Here is a 21505-nt window from a genome sequence, read left to right on the forward strand (position 1 = left end):
ATCTTTGAAAACCAACTCTTTCTTTATGTCTAAAGTGGTTTCAGAGTTTATATTATACCAGTCAATTCATCTCCCTATTTTCTGTCTAGAACCAAACCATAAAGGGGAGAGAATTCTGCACACACTGGATGTCCGCAGACACCTTGGAAACTATATTGACATGGCAAAGGACTTCAGGAGTTGTAATAATTTTTTTATTCCTAATAGTCTGTTTCAAAATGTTTGTCTTGTGCCATTTAGTTTTGTTATTCATACTATGCCAAGACATTTCCAGGCAAGGTGAAACCCACTCTGCCAGAACTGTGACGACCTTTGCTTATTGGAAAGGGGTGCAACAACTTGGTCTTCCACTCATACCTTTACTAAGCACTTCAAAACTGACTCTTTCTCTAGGGCCAGAGCAGGCATTGCTACAATTATCCTCAAAGGGCTTCTAGACACTAATTCTCCTTCGTCTTCCCTTTCTTTCTAAGACTGGGTATTTGTCCCATATAGTTTAGGCTACTGTAACAGTGATCTGTTGATGAACATAGTACAGTTGTATTAATAAACTTACAGCACAGTTGTAGTTCTACTAGATTACTGTTGTAGTACAAGCACCCTCCTTTCTTCCCCTTTGTTATTTTGCTTGCCTGGGTGGGGGCCACTATTTTTACCTTTCTCTCCTAGTGCAATTCTTTTCTGAGCAGGGCTATAGGCTCTTCTTGTTCTGAGACAAGAAATCTTTGAATTTTGGCACCTGCACATCTGTTTCATAACTGCTTGCCCTTGAGCTGTAATGGTTATACAAGGGTGTGGAAGGTTCCCTAAAGTTTTGGAAGCTGGTCAGATTTCTTTTTCTTGACAGGATACATCCCATCGAGCTTAAGCTAGTGCAGCAGTGGTCTATTGGTGGTGTTTCTTTTATGTAAGTTTACATAAGAACTGTATTTTCCTACTCACCATTTAATACGTGAAGCCAACAAATTCAGTATTCTGCAAGAACAGATATTTTATATCGTATTTCACTATTTGTGCTTCTGGTACCCAAGACAGACACACTGCATAGAAGAGTCTGTTTGCAACCATTTTTTACATTTCCCTTGTTCATAGGTAGGTACTAGGCTATCGGCCCAATGGCCTAAGTAAACCTAGCCAACAAGGTTCCCTGGCTTAGGCCACCCAAGAAAGTTATTTTCCTGTGCCCCTGTCGAGAAGAGCCACAGAAGTGATCCCCGGGGTGTATTTCCTATTTCCCATCCACTCATCAGGATTTTTCTTGGAGTGCTAATGAGGAACTTTGCTTGACATAGATGGGTAGCTTGTTCCAGAGTATGGGAAGTCTCTGGGACAAGAATCTATCCCTCCAGCATGTCCAGTTTATTGTAGTGACAAGGTTTAGGTCCCTAGAGCGTGTAGCTCAGAGGGATTGGGATTTCTTTAGGTGTAGCATGTCCAACAGCTCTGGGTTTAACATAGCTTTATATGTTAGGCAGAGATCACCTTGGAGTAGACGATATGCTACGGAGTAAAGCTGGAGTTTTTTGAGACTGTCAGTGTAGGGCATCTGTTTGAGGACAGTAATCCTCTTTATGAGGTACTTCTCTGGCCTTTCCAGCTGGTGCAGATGTCTTGGGAAGTACATTCCAAAAGGGGAGTTGTATTCTGTAATAGGTCTGAGTGTCAAGTAGAGGGGAATAATGACCTGTTTCTTCCTGGATGAGAATCCTTTTGTGAGTAGAAGGATTTCCTGACTACTGTGGTGATGTGATTATCAAAGGAGAGACTACTGTCCACCTGGGTCCCAAGGTCTCTTATCACACATTCGGCATTATGTAGACTGCCGCCTATGTGGTAATTAATGGGTACAGAGGTTTTACCAAAGGGGATGAAAATGCACTTTTTGGCATTGAGCTTGAGGCCATGGGTCTGACACCAGGCATCTGTCTCAGTGAGGCCCTTCTGTAGGGTGTCCACATCATTTGGGGACACGACTATGGCTCCTAGTTTGCTGTCATCTGCGAACTTCATTAGCCAAAGGCCTTCTCTTTTAGCCTGTACTTCAGAGAAGTAGATACCAAACCGGAGAGGTCCCAAGACTGAACTCTGTGGTACTCCACTTGTCACTGGTTTGAAGTCAGATTTGAAGTCTGCAACTTTTACAGTGTTGATTCTGTCAGTGAGCCAGTTGGCAACCCTTCTTGTGATGTAGGGATTTATACCTAGTTTAGTGAGTTTAACTATAATTCCAGAATGGGGGATGGTGTCGAAAGCCTTGGCGAGGTCAAGATAGGCTGTGTGAACCACTTTACCCTCGTTTACGGCTTTGGTGACTGCCTCAAAGAAGTTGATCAGGTTCAGGAGGCATGATCTGCCTTTTGGGTTCCAGGTTACCAATGTCTTTGTTTATGAGTTCCATGATGATACGTTCCACGGCCTTACAGACCAGGCTCGTCAGGCTAATAGGGTGATAATTCCCAGGATCAGTGGTGGTTCCCCCCTTTGTGGAGTGGGATAACTCTTGCTGTGCACCATTCATTGGGCACAAAGCCTGATGTGAGGCTATGATTGACCATGGTGCTTAGGTGGGGAGCCTGTTCGTTCTGAAGTTTGTGTAAAACGCAGCCTGGGATGTTGTCCGGTCCCATGGATGCTGTGTTTTTAGCTTTAGAGAGTGCAGCTTTTACCTGCGTAGTTGTGATTACAGAGACTCTGCATTCTTCCTGTATAGATATGGGCCCTTTAGGGGGTAAGAGGCGGGTAAAGTTAGCACTAAACCTATCTGCCAGGATGTTGGCAATATCAGTTGGTTCTGTAATTTTCGTGCAGTTGTGCTGTGACTCTCAGCAGATTGTGGTGTTGCCATTGAGATTCTTGACACAGCTATAGAATGCTTTGTGGTTGTCCCTAGAATCAGTGGCGATTTTTTTTTTTTTTGGAGCTAGCTTTGGAGGATCTTATACGAGATCTCAGCTTCTTACTGAGGCTGACCAGGGAGCTCCTCCATTCATGGGATTTTACTCTCTTTTGCAGCAGTTTCTTTCTTTTGTTGTAGAGTTTGTTTATGGCAGGGGATCAACAGATTGGCTTCTTTTTTTTTGGAGGATAGCAGTTCTGTTTGGGATAGCATGATCCATCCACTCGTATAAGTACTTATAGAGTGCATTTGTGTAGGATTCAGCAGTTGTAACTGTATTGTCCATCTGCATGAGTGTCATGAAGTTCGCCACTTATGTCTTAAGAAGTATGAAGTTAGCTTTGGAGACATTATTTACCATGGTTTCCTTAATGGGGGGTGGGGGCAGGATGTGGATATCTAGGGTGATTAGCTTATGGTCGGATCTGACCAACGAGGAGTTGACTTCAGGTGTGGAACACCGGTCACTCATGTTGGTAATGACTAGGTCTAGGATATTGTTGCCCCTGGTGGGGGTGTAGATAAGTTGATCCAGGGCATTGGAATTTATGAATTCCAGGAAGCGTTGAACAAAGGAGTTGGTTCATGAGAAGTTTTCCCAGTTAATGGTGGGGTAGTTGAAATCATCCATTATTAGGGTGTTTGGCTGAGCCGTAATATTTTCCAGTATATCAAGAAAAGAGAAGTGGGAATGGGGCATGGTGGGGGATCTGTAGCAATTTGGATTGCAGTTTTGCCCAGAATTAGTTGCACTTTGATAACCTTGGATGCATTATGCTGAGCAACCAGCCTGGAGGTGTGGATATCCTTAATGAATATGGACACACCTCTGCCTTTGGTGTTCCGGTCCAGGTTAGATGGCCGAAAAGTGTGGTATGAGTTATACCCTGGTAATGCAGGGGTGCTCTCTGGAGCCTTGAACCAGGTCTCAGTCACTGCACAGATATCGGTGTTCTCCATTTTAAGGAGTCCCTCGAGGGAGTGCATTTTGAGATTTAGACTTCTAGCATTGAGTAGCATTACCCTCAGTTTTTGCTTGGCTGTTCCTGTTATGGTGGTGAATTTGTCATTTGAACCTTGCCTAAAAAAGGCACTATAGGGGCGGCAAGAGCCTTAGCCTGTATCCGGAATCCCGGGGGTGACAGGTGCAGGCCATCTCTGGCAAAGCATCGTAGTCTGTCGACCATGTCGTCACAGGCAGACAGGTACTGGATCCCCTTAGAATGACACCAGAAGCTTAGCCAATTTTAGAAGTCAATCATTTTGTCCTTGTACTGCGGTATCATTCTAGGTGATGGCAGGATGCTACCCAGGGCTAGGGTCATACCTGCCTGGGCTACAAGATCGGAGAGCTCTTCCATGTCTCTTTTCATGTAGTCCAGGGAGGTACGTCTCAGGTCATTCACACCAACATGGACAATGACAGAGTCATATTTGTACTTGTTGTGGAGTGACCTGAGTGTGTGGGTTATGTGGTGGATCCTCGCACCCAACAGGCAGCTGGCAGTAACCTTCTCCTTATTTAGCCTGGTGAGTGGGACATCAGTGTGCCTGACTGTAGAGTAACCTATGACTAGTGTGTTGGGTACGTTGTTTTGCCTTATGGGCTGTGGTGGAGTGGCACACTGAGTCTGTAGGCTGTGTCATTTGGGTTGTGTTGGGGGGTGGAGGTTGCTTGCATTTCTGCTTTGGAGGTCTCCTTGCTTGAGCAGATTATTATTGAGAGCCCCTGCAAATCTTTTTGTATTTCTATGTGTGGATTTTGGTGGTGTAGGTTTAGTGGGACTATGTGATAAGTGTGGTGTGGTGCAAGTGTTTACCTTCTCCTCTGGACTGTCAAGTTCAGTCTTGGTTGGAGAGAGCTGTACTTCCAGTTTGGCTAGATAAGTGCATCTCTCACAGGTTGTAGTGCTGGGTGGTAGGAGGAGAGGGTTGTCTGTGTACATGAGGCAATTGCTACATTGCCCCAAGATGCCCAGATTCATCACTTAGGAGAGAACACTGGGAGCTGACCCTTGGACATGCCTGAATAAAAAACTATTTTCCTCTAGACAAGTGAGGAAAGTGAGTGCAAGAGCTGTTTTTCTCTAAACAAGTGAGGAAAGTAAGTACAAAAACTGTTTTCCTTTAGGTAATGAGGAAGGTTGAGTGCTGTAGTAATTTGTAGCTTTAGTGCTTACAACAAGTTTTGAACAAGTGCTGAGCAAGAATAAGCAAATTCAAGTGCTAAAACTAAGAATCTGTATCTGAACTAGACTAGTTACAGGAAAGAAACAAGTACAAATGCCGGCTTTTAAATCAGAACGTTGAGAGAGATGGAAAAATTGCCCAAACGGCCAATAACTACAATTTCTGGGCCAGAAACCACTCCTTATGTGGTAGATAGGTTGCCTAGTGCTTACCACTCCCACTGATAAGCTAGCAGGCTTCCCTCCAACACAGAAAGGCTTGGGGGCCTCAGGAGCTTACAAACAGTCCTGGATACAGCAAATCTGTATCTGGACTAGACTAGTTGCAGGAAAGGGGGGGGGGGGACAAGTGCAAATGCTGTATTTACTTGGCACACTTCAAAAATACATATGTATACCAAATGCTTTAAGAAAACACTACAAAGTTAACAAGAACCAAGAATAAATATCCTACATAGAAGGACTGGTTTACAATTTTTACATGCCTTTTCCATATTTGGTAGGTACACTGTAGCCATGCAGATATTTAACAGATGTTTTAAGAAACCATGATAAAAATGAATAAAATTCATAAAAAGATAAATTTAATGCTTTCTTAATCTTTTTAATGTTGGCACAGTGGAGAGATGAGGCAACAGAGTAAAGTACTGGGTACCACAGTATCTAAATTAGGATGTTACACCTCGGAAGACTAGAACACAGAGGTGGTCTTGATACCTCTTACTGGACTAACACAGGTTTTAAACTTTCTCAAGCTTTCAAACTAACAGGGGACTTTTATCATAATTAATGCCATTGAGTGTTAGATTTAATAGTTTAATATCCAGTTGTACAAGGAAAAGGGAGAGTAGGGCATATTTTCCCCATCAGCTAAAAGAGGAGCTTAAATACAAGTGTAGGGATGCTTAAAAATGTGATAACCATACCTCCACATGTGCGTGTGTTAGCTCACATATGTGGTTGTCTTCTGCTTGTCTGAACATTCAAAATATCAAGTCTTGTTTGCTGGCTTAAGAGACTGATTTCTCTTAATACCGTGTTTTTGTGAGGAGATCGAAGTACAGTGGGAAATGTGAATTTGCCCTTTTCCCACTGATTTTATATATATTTAGCAGGGGGTACTAGGTGCAGGGGGAGTAGCCCTTGCAAAAGAAGTTTTTTTTTTAATTTTTAAAACAGATTTCACTATTTTTTTGTTTCAGTCTTTTTAAATCAGTCTTTTTTTTTCAAATAATTTACTCTTTGATATTTTATTATGTACTTGTGTGTATAAATATACATGTGTGTGTGTGTGTGTGTGTGTGTGTGTGTGTGTGTGTGTGTATATATATATATATATATATATATATATATGTGTGTGTGTGTGTGTAACAGACACACACATATGAGGTAGGGAGGGAAATCCATGAGTTGTAGAATGACATAAACTAAAGGCTGCATGGTGCTTATTTTGCAGAGTTTTTTTTTTCCTCACAGTTGTATTTTTCTCGGTGTGTGTTTATCAATTAATTTCTGATGAAGGTCTTCTGATAGTCTAAATACTCAAGTAACTTTAAAACCTTTGTTCTCCAAAATGGTATAACATTGACTTCCAAGATGGCTGCACATTGGTAAGAGCTTAATTTCAGCTCTCCCAGTGTGAAAGCAGAAACTCAGAAGAGAGAACAAGTGAACTAATTTCTGGGTAAATTTCCGTAACTGGCTAGTAAGTGCACTTCCTGGATGGCAGCAAAAAAGAAATTCAGCAAACCTGAAAGAAAATCTACCACAAAAGGTGAGGAAAAAACACTGACTGGGAAGAATTATGCAACTGTGCAGCAAAAAGCAGTGCAAGTTCCAGCTTTGGTGCAAGACATGACTTCCAGTACATAAAGGAAAAATAAGTGAAATGTACTCCGAGCTAATTAAAATGAAATAGTAATGGAGTATATCAACTCAAATAACAAATGGCTGTATAAAATGGAAGAAGCTTTAAACAGATATTCAGATGAGGTGATAAAAATGCAAATATTGGAGGTTGAAATGAAGAAAAGACTGGTTGAATATGACACTGCTCAAGAAGGGATGTTTCAAAAAAGAATAGAATTAGACCACAGAGCACGCAGGGAAAACCCAAGATTTTTTGCTGTACCAGAGTAGCTGGAAAGAACAGACTGTTTTCATTTTGTGAAAGCACAAATAAGCAGCTGGACTGGTATTCCACAGCAGGAGTTGTAATTGAAAGGACACATCATGTGTATACTCCAAACCTGTCCATGAGAAAGCAGCCTAGACGTTAATAGTAAAGATGCAATCCTGCCAGCAGGAGTTGATTCTGACAAAATTTTTGACACAAGGACAATGTAGTAAAAGTGCGAGACAGTAGTGTGTTTGTGGAAAATCTTTACTCATTGTACACCAAGCAGAAGATGAGTAAATGTATTCCACTAATCAGTGAATGTGTGAATCAGGTATGAGGTTCAAATTGCTGTATCCCGCTGTCTTCAAAATATTCTTTCTTGGAGGGACAAAATAATTTTTGATGTAGAACACGCTAAGGATGAAATACGGAAGTTTGTCCAAAAAAAGTTAGCTATGAAACAGGTACATCTTCTGCTGCTTGTTTTTCTGGTATTGAAGACCACAGAGAGACTGTGCCAGTGAAAACATTTCCAGTTTCAACGGAAAATGCTTGAGAGACAGAAAAAAGCACAAGTGTTGACGAGAAGTACCGAGAGTATGTTGGAAAAGAAGCAGAGATGGGATGTGGGAGATGAACAGGAATAAAACCAGCAACTCAGAAATTGACAAATAAATGTGGGATTATAAAGCACTAATTATATTTGTGAAACATGGCAAAACAAGAAAACCTGGAAATATTGGACTTTTTTGACTTTGTGAAACTTGTAGGGAACTCTAAAGCATATGCCCTACTTCATGTCATTAATGTTTGGAGCAACACCTAGGAGAGGGGAAGTGGAAGGAAAGAGTTAACTATAAGTAAAAAAAAAAAAAAAACTTTTGTTCTTAACAGTAATAATTGTATAGTGGATGATATGTGTAGGCGGTAAAGTAAAGTTTTCTCAGTTATTTTCAAGTGTAATGGGAATACTTAATTTAACATGTGCCCTTGTGTTTTTTTTCCCTTTCTTTTCTCTTTCTCCTTGTTCAGTTTTAAGGAATGTATGCACTACAATGAAAAAAAAGGAAAGAAAAGTCTGTTCAAAAGAGTATGATGCAAGAAAAAACAATGTGCTTTTTCCTCATTCTTTCATAGGGGAATGATTGGATTAAGGCTGTTGGCTTTATATATAACAAGTTTTGAGCAAAAGCAAATAAATAAATGAACATTGAGTATAATAAAGCTCTCCTCTTAACAAAAACAATGGTATAACATCACCTCTGTGAATGTAGACTATTGATAAACCAGTTATAATCTCCTAAGAAACGGAGGTTAATGAAAGGAAGAAACAGGGAATAATGAAGATGTCCAGTATTAGAACACCTTGCAGGTTTTAATATATAGTTTTTTTGCTTTTTTTTTGTCTTATCATTCTAAGGGTTTTAGATCAAATATTACCACTTGTAGAATGGAATCAACACATTACAAAATACTGAGTGTTTTTAAAGAAGTGGACTGATGACCATGCCATTTCTTACTTTGGATTCATTTGGAGAAATGAGGCTAACACTTGGAGGCAATCCCACAGGATCTTTATTGGAAATAGGCCTTCATTTAAATAAAGACTAGACCTTTGATCGTGGATGAAAAGACACAGACATCAGTATCTCCATTGGCTGATTGGTAATATAAATTGGTGTCTCATTCATCACTGGTTAGACTAGCAGTTCTGCTAATAGGATCATAGGAGGTTACTAGGCTTTCAGCCACAGGGCGCATACAAGCCTAGCCAAGTTCAACCTATGTTCCCAAGGGTGTCTGGATCAAGCAGACACTCAAATCAGCACCTATTGCACCTGTCCAAAAGGGACACAGGTGGAGCCCCCAGGATGAATTTCCAGTTACTCATCCAGTTGTCCAAATTGTGCTCAAATAGAGCCAACAAGGGGATTTGTTTAACATGAATGGGAAGCTTGTTCCAAAGGTGGGGCAATCCCTGTGAGACAAATCTGTCTCTCCAGCAAGTTCTGTTGATGTCACATACCAGGTTAAGGTCCTTTGAGTGAGTGACCCGTGTGCCATTTGACTTATGAGTGTGCAACATTTCTATTAAATTTCCTTTCCAAAAAAATCCTTCAAAGAAATCGAATTTGGTCTAAATGGAGAAATACTAAAAACCCAACTGATCATGAAATCTTTAGACAGTTGAGAAATGCTACAAAAAAATCAATAGTCCAAGATAAAAAGAACCACTACCATAAGCTCTAACACACCCAACATAAAAACCCTCAAAAATTTTGGTCAGGTATAAATAGCCTACTCCACCCAGGCCAGTCCAAAACTCCAACCCCAGCTAATTTGACTCAAGATTCTCACTGCCAAATTGCCAACTTCTTTAATAAATTCTTTGTGGACTTGGTCCAATCATTAGCATGTACCTTATCACCAGCCAGCATCTCCAACACACACTCACAAACCATTTTACCTCCTCCCCTCCAATTACAGCCTGTTCCAACCTGTCTCATTCATACCCAGCTTCAAAAACTAAAACCATGTACTCCCTCAGCTGACGACCTTCCAGCTGAATTTCTGCAAATGACAGCTGGAGTACTTGCTTACCCTATCTCTATCTTAATTAATAGGACCATCACAGAATGCACTATACCAACTATTTGGAAGGTCTCATACATTATACCTCTACATAAGGGAGGAAGCTCAACTGAACTCTCTAATTTCCATCCCATAGCTCTACTTTCTCCTTTAGCTAAAATCATGGAGAGATGCATTCACCGGCAACGTCTCAATCATCTCCTCCAAAATAATCTTTTAGCCAACTGCCAGCATGGTTTTAGGCCTTTTCATAGTACTACTACTACACTATCATTTTCTGACTCAATTAATAAAAATAGAAACAACGTACTCACCTCTGCCCTCTTTTTAGACCTCTCCAAAGCCTTTGACATGGTGAATCATCACTTAATGATAGATATACTTACTTCACTTTCAGTTAACACTCAGGCAGTCAAATGGTTTGAATCCTATCTTAGAAATAGACAACAGGCAGTCCTCTGGGACAACAGCCTATCCACTCTACTCCCTATCTTGCAGGGAAGTCCCACAAGGCTCTATCTTGGGGCCCCTCCTCTTTTCTATTTTTATCAATGACCTGAAAACATCCCTACCTCAAACCACCTGTATTCAATATGCCGACGACTCGACCATAATCTGCGCAGCAACATCTTCTGCCGAACTTCAGTCTAATACCCAAAAAGTATTTACCTTAGTTGAAAACTGGTTCTCCAAACACTGTCTCCTCCTTAACCCAAAAAAAAAACTTCTACTGTTTACCCCTAACCAGAAGTCTCCCTCTATTGATTTCACAATTACATCAAATACTAGCACTGTAATTGTACCAGACTCAACTACTAAACTCGTAGGTGTAACAATTGACCATAACCTCAACTTTGACTCGCACATAAACTCAGCCATCAAATCAGTGAATAGAAAACTGGGATTCCTCTATAGGCTAAAACCATTCTTAACACCTATAGCCAGGACTACTATTGCCCAAACTCACCTAATTTCCATGCTTCTCTGTGCCTCCCCAATTTTTACAAATCTATCTAAAAATAATCAAAATAAGCTGGTCACATCTTACAATAACATTGCCAGATTTGCCACTGGGTCCTCATTCCATACTCACCATTGTCAAAATCTACGTAAACAAGGATGGTTGGAACTGCAAAACCAGCTTCTTTTTCAACAACTAACCATCACCCACAAAATCTTGCATCATCCTACAAATACTCCCATTCTCTGTAACTTGATCAACCCCTATAAAAATCTAAGTACCCTACGCTCAGCCAATAAATTACTAGCCACAACCCTAAAATCCAGTAACAAATCAGGTGATTCTCTACTTAGTAACACCATTGGAATCCTTTGGAATAAACTTCCAAGTAATCTTATATACCTTTCATCTACTCCTCTGTTCAAAAATCATCTAAAAATCTTCCTTAATTCACAATGGCTGTGTCCATGCACTAATCCTGGCTGAAACTTTTTGTCACAACTAACCTTTTCTTATTTACTAAGTTTTCTGCTTTAAACTCTGTTATCAAAAGTGTCTATTTTGTCTTGTACCTATTATGCTATATACCTAGTTATATGTCCTTCCCTCAATGCTGTTTCTTTTGCTATGTAATGTAAATAAGCCTAACTCGTAGGTTTTTTTTTACATGTATAACCAATTGTTGATTAGTATCCCCTTATGTCTATAGTTACTTATGTATATTAGTTGTATCCAGCTGCTGTGGAGCTTTTCTCCCCGGGCCTCTACTGAAAATGGACATATATCCAGCTAGACTAGCCCAGTCAACAAATGTAAAATAAAATAAATAAATAAAATTCAAGCTGGGTCAGAGATTATGCTATATGCAAGGTACAGGTCACCTCTTAGCAGTTTGTACAACACAGAGTAAAGTGACAATAATTTCAATCTGTCCATATAAGACAGATCTTGAAGACCCTGAATTTTCTTTGTGAGGAACCTTTGTGGTCTATCCAACTTCTGCAAGTGTTTGGAAAGGAACATACCAAAGGGAGCATTGCACACTATTATTGGCCTTCTTACCACTGAGAAGATATGTTGATTGAAGTTAAGGTTGCTGTCAACCTGTGTGCCCAGATCTCTCACCACTGATTGTGTGCTTAGGGTATTGCTATTGATGTGGTAGTTTGCAGGAACATCACTCTTGCTGAAGGGGATGATGACGCATTTTTTTTGCATTAAGTTTAAGACCATGACTTTGGCATCAGTCATTAGTCTGCATAAGACTTTCTTGCAGGATGTTGACATCGCTAGAGTTTCAGTGATCATTCCCAGTTTGAAGTCATCAGCAGATGTTGTCAGCCACAGTCCTTAGCCTGTAAGTAGATTCCGAACAGTAGGGATCCCAGAACTGATCCCTATGGAACACCACAGGTTACAGGTCTGCTGGAGGAGGTGGAGTCCCCTATTTTGACTGTATGAGTTCTATTAGTGAGCCAGTTTGCAACCCACCTGACAATATATGGGTTGATACCCAACTGGGTGAGTTTATCAGATGCCTGAGTGGGTGATTGTGTCAAAGGCCTTGGCTAAGTCTATAAAGGCCGTATGTACAGATTTTCCCTCTTTTACGGCATTGGTGACTGCCTTGAAGAAGTGCACCAAGTTTAACAGGCATGATCTCCCATTGACAAACCCAAACTGAGTGTGGTCAAGCATTTGGAGATTTCCTATATCTTTGTTAATAAGGACCATGATGATTCATTCCATGGCCTTGCAAATAAGGATGGTCAGGCTAATGGGTCTATAGTTTCCAGGGTCTGTAGATGCACCCCCTTTGGGATGATGGTAGCTGTTTTGCATTCTGCTGGGATGAAGCCAGTGCTTAGGCTGTGATTGAAAAGCATGCTTAATCATGATGGTAATTCCTGTTTTAAACCCTGTAGAACACAGCCCAATATGTTGTCTGGTTCCATAGAGGTTATGTTTTTGGCCTTGGAGAGGGCATTTAAGACCTGTTCCCCAGAGATACTAGAAGGGGGATAGGTGTTTGGGATGCTTTGGGGTATATGTGGTGGGGGCAGGGAAGTGAAGTTTTCCCTGAACCTGTCAGCCAGCAGATTTGGTATATCCACAGGTTCTATATATGTAGTACCATTAACTACGAGTTCAATGCATATCTGGGCCTTACCTTTGAGGTTATTGTGGTTATCTTTAGTTAGGGAAGCTAATTTGGATTTGTAGATACCTTTAGAGACTCCACTAGGAGCCTTATTTGCTTGTTTAAGTTGAGGAGGGAGTGTTTCCATTTTTGAAACCATTCCTTCCTACTGTTAGACAGCAGTTTGTTTCTCCTATTGTATAGCCTGTTAATGGCAGTTGTCCACCAGGCAGGTTTGTTTTTCCTTGAAGATCTTGCTTTGGTTCTATCAGGTACAGCAGAGTCAGTACAATTGTACAGCACTGGTGTATAACTCAGAATAGGTGTCTGTTTCATCAGTGGGGGGAGGGGATATGAAGCTATTTATGCTGTCAATTAAGAGGTTGTAATTGGACTTGGAGACATTTTTTAGTCTAGTTGTTGCTAAGGGAGGGTCTTGTGTTAGAGTTACTTCTAGTGAGACTAATTTGTTGTCCGATCTCATCAGGGATGGCCACACACTGGGGTTGGTGCACTGGTCCCCCATGTTGGGGAGCACCAGGTCCAGGATGTTTGAGCCCTTTGTGGGTGTGTTAACCAGCTGGTCTTGGGCATTGAAGTTAACAAAGTCCAGGAACATTTGGGCAAGTAAGCTAGAACATGTATAATTTATCCAGTGTATGGACTGGTAATTAATGTCACCCAAAACCAGGGTGTATCTTGATTGACTCAAGTAGATCCAAGTAGGCTAAGTGGATGTCCTGATTTATATAGGGGGTCCTATCGCTGGCAATGACCTGAAGAGGGGTCTTACCTACAGTCAATTGCACCTGAAGTAATTCAAGGGAATCTAGAGGTGTATGTATCTTTAATGAATATGGATACATGACCTCCTTTAGTTCTCACACCTTCAGTTTGTGGTTTGAATGTGTGGAAGGAAATGTAACATGGTATAGCTGGGGTGCTCGCCACAACCTTAATTCAGGTTTCAGTGACTGCCCAAATGTCATCTTCCAGGGTGAGGACTGCTTCCATTGAGTGCAGTTTCTGGTTTACACTCTTATTTAGCAGCATAACCTTGAAGTTGTTTTTAGAGGGCATTTTTATGTCGGGAATTTTGTTTTTGTGACATTGCCTAAAAAAGACACTGTGGAGATGGCAAGAGCCTTAGCCAATAACCAAAATCCCAGGGGTGACAGAGGAAGACCATCTCTGGCAAAGCATCGAGGTCTTGTCAACCATGTCATCCCAGGCTGATAGATACTGGATGCCCTTTGAATGACACCAGAAATTAAGGCAATTGAAGTTAACCATTTTTTGTTTGTATTGAGGTATCATCTTAGGCAAAGGTAAAATGCTGCTTAAGGCTAGGGATATACCTGCCTTACACAATCCAAGAGCTCAGTCCTGTCTCTCTTCATATACTCCTGTGAGGTACATCTCAAGTCATTCACACCAACATGGCCCATGACGGAGTCATAATAGTGCCTGTTGTTGAAAGACTTGAGTGTGTCTGTGATGTGATGAATCCATGCAATGTTATTAAACTGGTAGTGGAACAATTGCAGTGCTGTTGATAAGGAAGCAGAACATTTGCAGGTGGATAACAGCCAATTTATTAGCTATTAGACAAAGCAAAGTATATTTTGAGGGGTAGCATCAGTCCAAGGATGATGTTCCATAGTTGTTGATCTTTTAAAGGCCCATCAGAAGACCATTTCCAACTACTACAGCTTTGATAAAGCAGAACAAAATAAACTCGTATTATTATTTACTTTGGCTAAGGGTAGTAGGGTTTGTATTTATAGGTAAATACTAGGCTAACAGCCCTTGTGGGCCATTTTAAGTCTAGCTAGTTTCCGTTTTTGTGCTCAAAACCTAATCTCATAGTCTGTTACAAGTTTCTTGGTAACACTACATATAAAAGTAGCTTATCACATTCCTTTTCATCCAGACTAGATCACATTATCAGTTGTCTGCCTTACCCTTTTTGGACTATCCACTGCACCATGAGTGTTCACAAAATATCTAGTTCCACTTGAAGCTTGTTGCAGGCTAGAAGGGTATCCACCATTTTTTTCCCCACATTTAGATGACATGCTTATCTTTTCAGAATCTTTTTCAGAGTGTCAGGAATCTCTCACTTGAGTGAGAGATTTCTTACACAAGCTGAAATTCCAAGAGAACATTCAAAAGTCCTTTTTGACTCCTTCACATAGGATTGTGCTTTTGGCATGTCAGCTGGACATCTCTTTTCAAAGAGCTTTTCTTCCATGGGAAAATAGATCTATATCAAGACATATTGTTTTATGTTTTTCCACTCAGACTTCAGTCACTGCAAGGAAATACCTCAGGATTTTGGGTCTCATAGCATTTGTTCTTTTCATGATGAACCTGGCAAGACTCCACATGAGAAAGACACAATAGTTTCTGAAGTTTCTTTGATCCCAACATGAACATCCCTTGTAAATCCTGGTATTGTGGTTTTGTCAGTAGAGAAATTACTTGGTGGGGACAGAAAATATCCCTACATTTAGGTCTCCCATTCTTCCTCCCTGTTCCAAAGTAGTCAGCCAACACAGACACCTTGGACTTTGCTTGAGGACCAGTTTCAGAAGGCATACTAGTACATTGTGTGTGAGATATCTAAGGCAGACACAAGCACATAAATTTAAAATGGATGCTTGCACATATCAAGGCAACCAATTCTCTGAATCATCTTTGGTCCCCAGGATATCTTCAAATTGTTTCAGACAATACCCACAGCTATGTGGTACCATCTACAAGCTGACGGTACCTAGTCATACCTTCTTTGCAGACTAGCCATGTTAGCTTTGGATATATACAGTACAGTCTCACTCTCCAGGCATTCTTCATATTTGTGGCAGACAAGTTGAGCAGGACAGGGCAATAGATCATGGGATCTTACAAGATTTGATCCATCTGTGGGGATTCTAGTAGACCCATTTATCTCCTCTCTAAGTAATTAGCTGGGAAGATTCTACTCCAGGATTGTATGAAAGAAGGTCTGGATGACAGATGCCTTTTCTTTGGACAGGAATGTTCTTGTGTGCTTTTCTACCCTTTCCACCGATATCCATGGTACTTTTGAAGATTTAGAAGGAATCCTCCAAAATCATTGTGGTGATTCCATTTCTGGCCCAGACAGTAGTGGTTCTCACGTCTTTTGAAAATTGCCAGGGATAATTGCCACAAACTTCCTCACAGAATGGATCTAGTCACTCAAGATCAGGGGTGTTTGCTGCATCCCCGTCAACTTCAACTGATTGCTTGGATGATAGGCTCTTGATTCCCTGTAGGCACCTCTTAACTGAGGATTTGCAGCAGGTACTAATGGATGCAAGAAAGCCTGCTACTAGAAAATCAAATACTATCAACGGTAACGCTCCATTTGAGCCAATTAATCTGACTGACTTGAAGTTCTTAACATGGGAACTGTTTTACTGATTGCTGTGACCTCTGCAAGAAGAGTATCTGAGTTACAAGCTCTTATGGTGAATCAGCCTTGTCTCATTTTTCCACAATGACAGGTTTTCTTTGAGAACTAATCTGTCTTTTATGCCTAAAGTGGTATCTGAGTTTACTTTAAGGCAAACTATCCACATCCCCATTTTGTCTCTGATCCTAAAAATGAGGGAGAAATGATGTTCCAGTACCTTAGATGTCCACTGACATCTCTGGTACTGTGTTGACAGAACTAAATCTTTCAGATCTTTAGATCTTTTCATTTCTTGTGAAGATAAAAAGAAGTGACAACCAAAAAAAGATAATTTCCAAATGGCTGTCTAAAGCTACTACCTTTTGTTATCCTCACCACAACAAAATTATTCCAGACATGGTCAAGGCCCACTATACCAGGGCATTCGGTTCACCTATGGCTTTTTGGAAAAAGTTGGATTCTAGAAATATTCTTTAAGTGGCAACTTGGCCCTATGCATACTTTTACAAGGCATTACAAGCTTGATTCCTTCTGTAGGTCTAGATCAGGCTTTGTTAGGACCATTTTCCTGGGAACCCTGGACATTTCCCCTTCTACATCCCAAAATTTGTAAGGTATGGTAATCTACCCATATGGCTTAGGCTAATGCAGCAATGATAAATATGAAGAACATAGTACAGTTGTGTAAGAAAATTTTCCATAAGAGTAGATGTTCAAATGATCACTTATGCAGTAGTCACTACCTCACTCGACCCCCTTGTTTTTTGGTATGTTGTTTATGCCAGGGTATGGACTTTTATTTTTTATTGTTCCTAGCATTATCTTTTAAGTGCTCAGTCTTCCTTTCCTTTGTTGGCATGAAAGTTCTGAAGGTCTTGGTGTCCAGTCCTGTATTTTTAGTCAGCTTAGCTTGAGCTAACTAACAGTTTGGGCACGTGGAAAGTGCACTGAAGCTTTGTAAACTGGCTGGCTGTTATAGCCTATGAATGATATAACCTATATAGCTTAGGGTACTGCAACAGTGATCATTCAAACATCTGCTCTTTATGGTAAGTTTGCTTGCACAACTGTACTTTCTTGTACATAAGCAGTTCAGGATGGATGTCAGAAAAGTTCATGAAAGACATTTTACTCTATTTCAATCACAACTGTAAAAGCAGTTTTTCATAGCAAAAGAACTGTGTTTTGTATGCAGGACAAAGCCCCCACAGTTCTTTATAACCAATTTTGATATTGCTGTAGCCTTACGAAATATAAATATTTCCCATTTGCTATAGTCCTAGAGTGAAAGGACTGCACCCCCCCCCCAGCATCATTGCTTAAGTCCACGCATTTCAGCAACTCCGTATTTGGAAGTGTTGTTTCATGGAACTGTCCCACTCATGATCAGTTTAGAAAACTTCTGGAAATGTTTTTTTTTTTTTTTCTTTTCCTAGCTGGTGATTACGAAAGGCACTTCTGCATCATTGAAAGAAGTATATCTGCTTTTTGGTAACCTAGCTTAATTACGTCTGAATACTTTCTGACTAGTGTTCACTTTGCCTACTAAGGTAGCATAGTAAGAGAGGAGTAGTGTGAGAGATCCATTGGATAAATTGTTAGATAACTGTCTTTCTTGTACAGACATGTTTGGTTCCAGAAAAAAATGAGTCTCATGGTTATACCATTTCATAATGTTTCTTTAGTGTTGGATATGGCAAGGTTTGCATTCATTTGTATATCCCTGATGCTTGTGAAATTACATTTGCAGCAGTAGATAAATCATATTGTTTGAGAGTGTAATGGCGGAAGAACTCAAATGCTGAGACAGGAGATGAGAAAAATGTGGGAAGGGGAAATCATATCTTGACTTTAATTAATACATACAGCACAGAGTGCAGTGTCTGAATATCAGCTTATTTTACTGCTCAAGAAAAAAAAAATGTGTGTCTTTAATGCTTTAAAATTGAGTATCAAATGTATTTCTCTTCTTTAAGTTTTCAGGTACTATAGATATGACCATGCAGAGTGATATCATGTCAGCATTTGAAGAAAATCTCTGAAGCTTTCTGCTGTCCATTTTGAAGATCCATCAGAGCACTCAACTTGTTTTGTTACAGTGGGTATTTAAGCTTTTTTTCTGGGACCGATTGAGGTACATAACCAGGGATATTTAATGATAATTGAACACTATTGGACTCTTTCTAAGAAGAAGCAATATTAAATAAGAAACTGCTTTCTCTGCTGCTGTGGAAATTGTCTTGGTTAATGACTTTTGTTATATTGTAAGCTATTGTTTGACATTCTGCAGAGGTAGTTCAAAGTCTACAAAAGAGGAGCATTATGTTTTGATGAATGATAAATTAGTATAGTTAAATATATTGCATGCTAATCTGTCATTTTGATAAAATTGTGTATTAATCTTGGAAAAGCTGCAACTATAAACTGCTTTGCCTTACTTAGTAAATGCTAATGTACACAAGAATTGGTAAAACAGTCAGCTGACTGATAGAACTGATGTTTGAGTAAAATACCACCTTTGTTTAACTCATGCTTTTTCCTCTATATATAAAAATATAACATTTATTTTTCTTCGGAGATTGCTAAATATATTTTCTGGACTCTGGTTGCTTCTGCATATAATATTTATTTATTTATTGCATACTTCCCCATGTGCTTAGCTCAAGAAGACTTAAAATATAAAATCACTGGAGTCTTAGATAAAATCAGACAGATTATATATGTGTGTGTGTGTGTGTGTGTGTGTACATCCATATGACATTTTTTCTTTGTTATTTTCCATTGTGTCGGCATACTTGTTGCTTTCATTGTGCATTTTTTATTAATTTATTGCCAAATTAATAACACTATTTTGGCATTATGAATATTGTGAAAAATATCAGGACAAGAAGATGACCTCCTTTAATGGATAGTAATCAGAAGAACTAGATAAGGGCTGAAAAACGGTGATCTGATCTCCATTTAAGTAGATTTGAATAAGAGAAATAGAAGCAGTGTAGCCATAACAATGTAGTTCTTTTCATTTTTGCCTTTACTGAAAGTATTCTTTTTAAGGCAGCCTGTATGATATAGAACTTTCAACCATATGTAGAGTTCACAAATTTCTTTTTGTTATCCACAAAACTGACTTAGTTATGGTTATATTCACTTTTATTGTACTATGCCGTTTTGGGAAAAATGTTTAAATCACCTGGTTCTCAAGAAATGGAACCACAAAAACTAACATGGGATATCAGCAAGGACTATAAAATTATATTTTTGAGTGGGAACATTATATTTAAACAGTGAGAACAATATGTACACACGTGTGTTGGTGTGTGCTTCATTTAATTGATGACTGTATTTTTGATATCTTTTATTTGTGGCTTCAGATTTTCCTGAAAAAATGTATTTCAGCATTAACTAGTTTTGTGTGTAATGTACATATAACCCTGTGAATGATGATGTTTGGACAACTGTGCTGTTTTTCTACATGTTAGCATTCCTTTCTGAAACAAATAATGTTACTGAGTGCTCGTTTTTTTGTAACATTTGAACTTTTATTGCAATGTTTTAAAGTACTCAGGCTGTGAGAAATACAGTGGGACAATAATTTGTATCTCATTATTATGGTTTGACCTAAAAAAATAAATACTACTACACTGCTTTGGGCTGTTTACTGGTAATATCTGGCCAGGGGTATGTTTTCTTTATTCTGAAAAGCAGAAGTTAGTCATTCAGATAGTACATGTTTGCTATAGTTACCTATAGGACAGTGTACATATGAAGTAATTTCAAGCAGATTATGGATATTAGAAGGTTGTAAAGCCTGTTGGGGGAGATGTCATAAAACCTGTTAAACATGGAGGGTAATTCTTTGCTAAGAAGTACCTGGCTGCTAACTTCATAGAATAGCAATATTTCCTCTGAAATTCATTTATTTTGAAAATTCTGAGTCATGGTATATTTTTGTCTGTGTGTGTGTGTGAGTCATGGGCAGTTGCTCCCAAATGAATGTTGTGTCATCACTGTGACAGTTAAAAGGACACTTCTGGCACTATGCTCCCAAGTTCCTTCTTACCACTCATGAATTCTGGCGCTCAGTGTGAATGTGTCATTTGGAGAATTCTCACTTTCAGTTCAGGGAACATACATATGTTCTAAAACAGATGTGCCCTTCTGAAGAAGAGATAGCAACTACATTTTTAGATCCGATGTTTATTTTCATCTGATTCAAACGTTTGGGCTGCAGATTTGATCGGATCCAGCTTGTAACCTTCTTCCCGAGCTTTGGATCTGAGACTTTGACTCCTCCCTTACCTATAATTCCGTCCTTCTGCCTAAAATAACTCAGATCTCATTTGCAGCCTGTTCCATCCTGACATGTTACTTGAGAATCACAACCAACAGCAGAACCAGCAAAGTAATCCAAAAATGACAGTAGATTCAGTTCCACAGTAAAATTTATTACTTGTCTTGTCTTAGCGCCTCGGCCACTACAGCCTTCAAAGAGTACAAAATTACCAAAAAACACATTCCCCTATTTATACATCACCAACAGTCATTTAATTAATCATTCAATCAATTAAACAAACATTTTAAAATTTTAAAGCAAACTTCTCCAATTAACTTCTCTATTCAAGCCTCTTGGTGTTAATGTATCAAACTTCAATATAAATATGGTTTCTTTATATAATAAAACAGTTTTAATTAATCTTTCATCCCCTTTCCTAATAAACACTTCTTCCAGAATTGTAGCCTGTAATAAATTAGCATCACTATTATGTTTTTCCCAAAAATGAGATGCTATAGGACTTTCCAATCTCCCCTTCTTAATATCCCTAATGTGTTCCTGCAACCTAATTTTAAACTTGCTCTTAGTTTCCCCAATATAGAAAAGGTTGCAGGGACATCTCAGGCAATAAATTATGCCTACTGTGTCACATGTAAAATAATTATGTGGTTTAAATATTTTCCCATTAATCCTAGAGAAACTCAATTTAATATGAGAACATATATTACAATTATTACAGGGTATAGTACCCAAAGATACTAGTGAAGTAAAGGAATTAACTACTGGTGCAATAACATAAGCTTTAACTAGTTTATCCCCCAAATTCTGTCCTCTCTTGTAAGCCACATAGGGTAAATCAGAAATAATTCTAAGTAGCAGTTCATCTCTATGTAAAA

General features: G+C 39.4%; 1 protein-coding gene across 1 annotated transcript in view; it reads left to right on the top strand.

The window, feature by feature from the left end:
* The window catches only part of LOC122814217 (bromodomain testis-specific protein-like), a 968108-nt gene extending 948144 nt beyond the window's left edge, over positions 1-19964 (top strand). Inside the window, exon 9 of the mRNA XM_044086818.1 lies at positions 18313-19964. Within this exon, the coding sequence (XP_043942753.1) occupies positions 18313-18378 (66 nt within the window). The 3' untranslated portion in view covers positions 18379-19964. The remainder of the gene's footprint in view (positions 1-18312) is intronic.
* The last annotated feature ends 1541 nt before the right edge of the window (positions 19965-21505 follow it).

The sequence above is a fragment of the Protopterus annectens genome, chromosome 10.part0 (genome assembly GCF_019279795.1).
Source record: "Protopterus annectens isolate FY-2018-M chromosome 10.part0, PAN1.0, whole genome shotgun sequence".
Lineage (NCBI taxonomy): Eukaryota > Metazoa > Chordata > Ceratodontiformes > Protopteridae > Protopterus > Protopterus annectens.